The sequence below is a fragment of the Tachyglossus aculeatus genome, chromosome 14 (assembly GCF_015852505.1).
Source record: "Tachyglossus aculeatus isolate mTacAcu1 chromosome 14, mTacAcu1.pri, whole genome shotgun sequence".
Taxonomy (NCBI): Eukaryota; Metazoa; Chordata; class Mammalia; order Monotremata; family Tachyglossidae; genus Tachyglossus; species Tachyglossus aculeatus.
The window spans coordinates 35,040,214-35,047,893 of record NC_052079.1 but is presented as its reverse complement, the minus strand read 5'-3'; the positions used below and the strand labels follow the sequence as shown (position 1 = coordinate 35,047,893).

Here is a 7,680-nt window from a genome sequence, read left to right as displayed (position 1 = left end):
AGAGGGAGAGGAAGAGAAAAGGGGATAGAGGGAGAAAGGGTGAGATAAAAGGAGAGGAAGAGAGAAAGGGGTAGAGGGAGGAAGAGAGAAGGAGAGGAAGGGGGGTGGAGGGAGAAAGGGCGAGAGAAAAGGAGAGGAAGAGAAAGGGGGAGAGGGAGAGAGAAGGGGAGAGGGAGAAAAAGGGAGAGGAAGAGAAAAGGGGGTAGAGGGAGAAAGGGAGGGAGAAAAGGAGAGGAAGAAAGGGGTAGAGGGAGAGAGAAGGGTAGAGGGAGAGAGAAAGGGGTAGACGGAGAAAGGACGAGAGGGAGAGGGGGGAAGAGAGAGAGAGGGGAAGAGAGGGAGGGTGAGAGAGCGGGCTGTAAGGGGAGAGAGGGAGCGGGTCCCGGGCGTCCCGGGGCCTATGTGGTTGGAGTAGGGCGTCCCCGGGCTGAGCGGGCCGATGGTGGACGGGTTGGGCCCCGGCGGTGTGGCGGCGGACGCCATGGCCATCGGCAAGACGGTGTGGTGGCTGAACGAGCAGCTGGAGCGGGGCCGCGAGCGGCTGCTGCTGCTGGACTGCCGGGCCCAGGACCTGTACGAGGCGTCGCACATCGAGTCGGCCGTCCACGTGGCCATCCCGGGCCTCATGCTGCGCCGCCTGCACAAGGGCAGCCTGCCGCTCCGGGCCCTCTTCGCCCGCCCCGACGAGCGGGACCGCTTCACCCGCCGCTGCCGCACCGACACGCTGCTCCTCTACGACCACAACAGCGCCGACTGGAACGAGAACACGGCCGGACAGTCCGTCCTCGGCCTCCTCCTCAAGCGCCTCAAGGACGACGGCTGCACCGCCTTCTACCTCGAAGGTGAGAAGGCCGAGCCCGGCGGACCGCCTGCCCTGCCCTCCCTCTCCTCCTCCCTTCAAGGCCCTACTGAGACCTCACCTCCTCCAGGAGGCCTTCCCACCCTCAGCCCCCTTTTCCTCTCCTCCTCCCCCTCCTCCTCCCCCTCCCCGCATCGCTTGTATAATAATAATGATAATGATGGCATTTATTAAGCGCTTACTAGGTGCCAAGCACTGTTCTAGGCGCCGGGGAGGTTACAGGGGGATCACAGTCTTCATCCCCGTTTTAATAATGATAATGGCATTTGTTAATCGCTTACTATGTACAAAGCACTATTCTAAGCACTGGGGAGGTTACAAGGGGATCGGAGTGTCCCACGGGGGACTCACAGTCTTCATCCCCGTTTTAATAATAATAATGGCATTTGTTAATCGCTTACTATGTGCAAAGCACTGTTCTAAGCGCCGGGGAGGTTACAAGGGGATCAGGGTGTCCCACGGGGGGCTCACAGTCTTCATCCCCATTTTAATAATAATAATGTTGGTATTTGTTAAGCGCTTACTAGGTGCAAAGCACTGTTCTAAGCGCCGGGGAGGTTACAAGGGGATCAGGGTGTCCCACGGGGGGCTCCGGTCTTCATCTCCATTTTAATGATAATAATGGCGTTTGTTAATCGCTTACTATGTGCAAAGCACTGTTTTAAGCGCTGGGGAGGTTACAAGGGGATCAGGGTGTCCCACGGGGGGGCTCCGAGTCTTCATCCCCATTTTAATACTAATAATGGCACCTGTTAAGCGCTTAGTATGTGCAAAGCACTGTTCTAAGCGCTGGGAAGGTTACAAGGTGATCAGATTGCCCTACTGGGGGCTCACAGCCTTCATCCCCATTTGACAGATGAGGTGACTGAGGCACAGAGAAGTGACATGACTTGCCCAAAGTCACACAGCTGACAATTGGTGGAGCCGGGATTTGAACCCATGATCTCTGACTCAAAAGCCCGGGCTCTTTCCACTGAGCCATGCTGCTTCTCCTGTGGTTTTCGGTTTGGACACCGGTCTACATGTTTTGTTTTGTTGTCTGTCTCCCCCTTCTAGACTCTGAGCCCGTTGTTGGGTAGGGAGTCTCTGTTGCCGACTTGTACTTCTCAAACGCTTACTACAGTGCTCTGCACACAGTAAACGCTCAATAAATACGATTGAATGAATGAATGGCCGCGGGGCCGCGACCTTGGGGAGTCCGGGGATGTGGGTTCTAATCCTGACTCTGCCGCTTGGTCTGCTGGGTGACCTCGGGCAAGTCACTCCACTCCTGGGCCTCAGTCACCTCGTCTGTAAAATGGGGATGAAAACGGGGAGCCCCACCTGGGGACTACCCCACGACCTCGTAGCCAGCCAGGCGCTTAGAACAGCGCTTGCCGCATAGTAAGAGCTTAACAGATACCGTGGTAATAATTCATTCATAATTTCTTCACCCTTGGTCGTTTTAGGCCACTTCCCCCCTGCTCGGAATGGGCTAACCCCTTGGCCACCCGGACTCTTCCTTGCCCACTTTGGAAGGCCAATCTTTAGGAAGGGATTTTTACTGGAATGGGGCTGTGGAGATGATGGAGACGGTGGGGAAAGAAAAAAAAGGAAAAAAGGACCTCACTGCGGGGACAACTTGGGTTGGGACCGGCTTTGGGACTTCTCTCCATCGCATAAGAAGGGAAAGTGTCTGTAATATCAGCCTGGCCTGTGTAATTCCTGAAAAAGGAAGTCGCTTAACTGTGGAGTGTGTGTGTTTATGTCTGATCCTTCGCGTTTGTGTTAACCTCTCAGGATTGGGAAGCAGAGCGAGTTGCACAGGGTTTGGCACCCTTGATTCCTCCCTCATCCCTATGGCATTTTTGCACAGAGCCACAGTTTCTTCATTGAGATCAACGTCTGTTCCTCTAGAGGCAGGGAACGGGTCTACCAACCCCGTTCATTCATTCATCCAGTCGTATGTATTGAGCGCCTGTTGTGTGCAGAGCCCTGTACTAAGCGCTTGGAAAGTACCATTCGGCAAACAGATAGAGACAGTCCCTGCCCAACAATGGGCTGACTGTCTAGAAGGGGGGGAGGCAGACAACAAAACAAGTAGACAGGCATCAAGATCACATCAATATAATAGTAATAATGATGATGGCATTTGTTAAGCGCTTATTATGTGCAAAGCACTGTTCTAAGCGCTGGAGAGGATACAAGGTCATCAGGTTGTCCCACGTGAGGTTCACAATCTTCATCCCCATTTTACAGATGAGGTAACTGAGGCACAGAGAAGTTAAGCGACTTGCCCAAGGTCACCCAGCTGACAAGCGGCGGAGCTGGGATTTGAACCCATGACCTCTGACCCCCAGGCCCGGGCTCTTTCCACTGAGCCACGCCGCTTCTCAATAGAGTTATAGATCTATGCACATGGATAATAAATGCGTACGTTGATAGAGCGGATCTCAGGTGGCCCCCTTGGTCTGCTTTATCTTGGCAGGTGGGTTCTGTAAGTTCCAAGCCGAGTTCGCCCTGCATTGTGAAACGAACGGAGACGGCTCCTGCAGCAGCAGTAACAGCAGCAGCGGTGGCGGTGGCAGCTCCCCCCCTCTGCCAGTCTTGGGCCTGGGAGGCCTGCGGATCAGTTCCGATTCCTCCTCCGACATCGAGTCCGACATCGACCGGGATCCCAACAGTGCCACCGACTCGGACGGCAGCCCCCTGGCCAACAACCAGCCTTCCTTCCCCGTGGAGATCCTGCCCTTCCTCTACCTGGGCTGTGCCAAGGACTCCACCAACCTGGACGTTTTGGAAGAGTTTGGCATCAAGTATATCCTGAACGTCACCCCAAACCTGCCCAATCTCTTCGAGAACGCCGGCGAGTTTAAATACAAGCAGATCCCCATCTCCGATCACTGGAGCCAGAACTTGTCGCAGTTCTTCCCCGAGGCCATTTCTTTCATAGGTGAGGCTAATTAGCAGTCATAACCGGGATGGCTACAAACATCTCTCCCGCCGTCATTCCTCGAGTTGAAGCCCTCAAGCGCCCTCCCGGGTGTCTGCTTAGTTGGTAGACTAAGCCTCGAATAGGCTTTCAGGGAAAGCACGCTTTTTTGGCTTTGTTTCCCCCACCCCACTCCACCCCCTGTCAAAACTGGTCTGGCTTTGAAGACGGATAGGCTTTTTTTTTTCTGGCTTGAGGTTGGAGGAGAACGTGCACATGTGTCAAGTCCACGAAATAACATTGGCGCCATTCCAGGGCAGCCTTCCGAAAGCCACGAAAGGCGGTCTCCTATTTCCCCCGGAGGGCAGCGGGGGGAGAGGGAATGGAAGGAGTTTGGAGTTGGGGAAGAGGAGGGGTGGAAAAGTGGACCGTGGGGTTCAAAAAGATCCAGGGGAAATGGCCCATGGGGTGCAAAGATCTAGGGGAAGCGGGCTGGAGTGGAGGGCAGAGGGGAGAGAGGCGCAGATTCTAGCCGCGCTGTAGTAGTTTGAAAAGACCCGGGAGTTATTTTAAGGCCCTGAAATTAATTGTTGGAAAGCGGTGAATGCGAAAGGTTGTAATCCAGTCCAGTGATCCGGTGATACCGGTAGGAGTGGAGTGTAGGTCATCTGAGCGCAGCAGCAAGAAAGGCGGGCTGGGAGCCACGGAGAAACTAATCTCCAGGCATTGTAATGCATTTCCTATTACAAAGGAACTCATTTTCAAGCAATGTTGACATCCTGTTCCTCTTAATGGGCTGTCCTCTGTGACTTCCCTCTTTCTTTTAAAATGCCTGAATACCCTCATTGTTCGAGGCACAACAGTTGGAGAATAATTTAATAGACCTTCGCAGTCGGCTCGTCTGTATAAAAGGCATTCACTACCGTACTGCAGCGTTTCTGACATTCACATGCCCAGGCAGAGAATGTACACATGAAGGATTTTTTTGTTGTTGTTGCTGGCAGAAATGTAATACAATAGCTCCTTCTTAAAACCCCATCTCAGATACGTACGTAACTGTGCTCCAGAGTGGATGTTTTTCCAATGACGGTTTCTCCTGTCAGCAGGCCTTAGTTGCCATTGGCAGTGGGTTCCTCCTCCCCCAAACCCCCCACGTGACTTTTTAGAAACCCAGGAGGTTCAGATGGCCGGATTAGTGACTTTTTTGTCCAATCTCATACCTTTTTCTTCTCCTTGTGTGTCTTACCCAGATGAAGCTCGCGAAAAGAACTGCGGGGTTCTGGTCCACTGCCTGGCGGGCATCAGCCGGTCCGTCACAGTGACCGTGGCTTACCTCATGCAGAAGCTCAACCTGTCCATGAACGACGCCTACGACATCGTCAAGATGAAGAAGTCCAACATCTCCCCCAACTTCAACTTCATGGGCCAGCTGCTGGACTTCGAGCGGACTCTGGGCCTGAGCAGCCCCTGTGACAACCGGGTTCCCGGCCAGCAGCTCTACTTCACCACGCCGCCCAACCAGAACGTCTTTCAAGTGGATTCCCTGCAGTCCACGTGAAATCCGTCTCTTCGGTCCCCAGGGCCCGGATGGGGTCGTTCCTCTCGCTTCTCTTTGACAAGGCACCAGCTAGGGCAGCTCTCCTCTGTGTGTGTGTGCCCTCCCCCCCCTCAAACCCGGTGTCCGTTTTGACAGCTGCCTCTGCCCGGTAGATGAGGCTACCGGGGCTGGAATTGGTTATCGCCGAGGAAGAGAGTTTCTCAGGTCTCTGAGGAAGAACCCAACGCACAGGCAGCAGATCCGCTCGGTGCGCACAAGCCTACCTACCTTTGCAGAGCCTGGAAAAAAGGAGGGACTCCCAAACGTGTAGGCAACCTAGGCAACAGGCAAGGAGCGCCCGGTGTTCAAAGACCGGTTTGGTTGGTTTGCTTGTTGCCCGTTATTGCTTTAGGACTGTCGATCCCATTGTCTTCAGTGAAGACTGTTTCGCGTTGGAATTTCGAGGAGCCAAAGAGAGGTTTCAGCTCTGGGTGTCCGGAGCACACCGGTTTGCGGAGAACTCGGAAGTTCAATTAAATTATTGTAAATATTTAATGACAAATCGATTAGCTGTGTGTGTGTGTGTGTGTGTGTGTGTGTGTGTGAGCGCGCACGCGTCCCTGTTTTCTTTTAACTCTCTGAAAGAAATCATCCAAAGGGTGGAGAGCGGTGGTTACGTGGCTCACTTCATAAAAATTCAGTTGCTGTTTCTGAATGCAGGGGATGGATTTGCAGCCTGCTTGTTTTAGTGTTCCTACTAGGAGAAACTCCTCTGTTCCAATTTACTTGAACAGAGACTTGAGCCACTCTGACTTGTGTGATGACTGCTGTCTCGGTCTTTTTTCATTTATAAATATATGTATATGAAAAACATATGTATATTTTCTTTTCCCGGTTGATGTAATTTGGCTATGCCTTATCTTTCTGTAAATATACCTGTGTTATCTTGGAAGGGTTTTCTTTAAACACGGAAAACGTTTGTGTTCACCTTTTTAATTTTCAGCTGTGCTACACAGTGCATTACCTCTGTACAAAATTCTTCAGGGAGAGTCACCTCAAATGCAATATTTTGGGTTGGTTGCTTTTTTTTTCTTTTTTGTGTAAACTGGAAGTGTGTGTGAGCATGGGTACCCAGTGAACTGCACATGATTGCCAATAAGGGAGAGTGTAATTGCTCCATTATGTTCGTGGTGTAGAATTTTATGTTGGAGTGTATTATAAGAATGTAAAACCTTAAAAACCTTAAATTATTAATAAATACCTATTTTGGCTATTGATAACCTAGCATTTTTTTTTTTTTCCTTTCCCTTCCTCCCCCTTCTATCTCTCAGCAGTGTAACTGCTCAGACGATTGGAGAAACAGCCCGGTCTAGTGTGGCTAGAGCACGGGCCTGGGATTCGGAAGGCCCTGGGTTCTAACCAGACTCCAACACTGTATGACCTTGGGCAAGTCACTTCACTTATCTGGGCCTCAGTTCACTCATCTGTAAAATGAGGATTGAGACTGTGAACCCCACGTGGAACAGGGACTATTTCCAACCCGATTTGCCTGTATCCCCCTCCTGCCCCTACCTCCAGTGCTTAGCAGAGTACCTGGCTCATAACAAATATCATAATTATTATTATTACTGTATTTTTGAGTCCTTCCTGTCAGAGTGCCCTCATTATCAGGGAGACTGGAGAAAGGGAGTCAGTAGCCAGATTTAAGCTTTTATTATTCATTTACTGTTCCTTATCAATTCATTGTCATTTATCAGGAAGAGGACCCCTCCCACTCCTTCAGGTGATCTCCCAATATCTCCACTGTGTGTCCTCTATCTGCTTTTGTGTTCCAGATGAGAGGGTCATGTAGATATAGTACATTTTGGCAACTGCATTAGGCACATGGGAGAGAGTTCCTCTTCCAGGGTTTAATTTCACTTCTCTTTTATTAGAACACCTGGGAAATAATGAAATAGAAATTGTGCTTTGCCAAATATCAGATGTTTCATTCAGTGAATAGTTACAAAGAGAGGTGCCGATTGACTTCCCCCTGTTTACTCACTAAGTAGGATGGTGGCAGTGCCCATTTCCTTTACAGACATTGCCAGCTCGCCTCAGCTCAAGAATGGTCAGTAACACTCCCGAAAGGGCTAAGGTTCTTCCCTGCAGTCTCAAGTTAAATAGAGACTTTCAAATAATAATAATGATGACATTAATTAAGCGCTTACTATGTGCAAAGCACTGTTCTAAGCGCTGGGGAGGTTACAAGGTGATCAGGTTGTCCCACGGGGGGCTCACAGTCTTAATCCCTATCTTACAGATGAGGTAACTGAGGCACAGAGAAGTGAAGCGACTTGCCGCAAGTCACACAGCTGACAATTGGCGGAGCGG

General features: G+C 51.1%; 1 protein-coding gene across 1 annotated transcript; it reads left to right on the top strand.

The window, feature by feature from the left end:
* The first annotated feature begins 372 nt into the window (after positions 1-372).
* Positions 373-6,587, top strand: DUSP6 (dual specificity phosphatase 6). The gene is made up of 3 exons (XM_038756649.1): positions 373-842; positions 3,327-3,791; positions 5,021-6,587. Exons 1-3 carry the CDS (start codon positions 440-442, stop codon positions 5,326-5,328), a joined length of 1,176 nt encoding a protein of 391 aa, XP_038612577.1. The 5' UTR covers positions 373-439; the 3' UTR covers positions 5,329-6,587.
* The last annotated feature ends 1,093 nt before the right edge of the window (positions 6,588-7,680 follow it).

Bases quoted from the DNA above. Each gene is read 5' to 3' on its own strand.
- DUSP6 (XM_038756649.1), top strand. From the start codon at position 440: ATGGTGGACGGGTTGGGCCCCGGCGGTGTGGCGGCGGACGCCATGGCC. The intron at 843-3,326 runs GTGAGAAGGCCG...TTATCTTGGCAG, and splicing joins CACCGCCTTCTACCTCGAAG to GTGGGTTCTGTAAGTTCCAA. The intron at 3,792-5,020 runs GTGAGGCTAATT...TGTCTTACCCAG, and splicing joins CGAGGCCATTTCTTTCATAG to ATGAAGCTCGCGAAAAGAAC.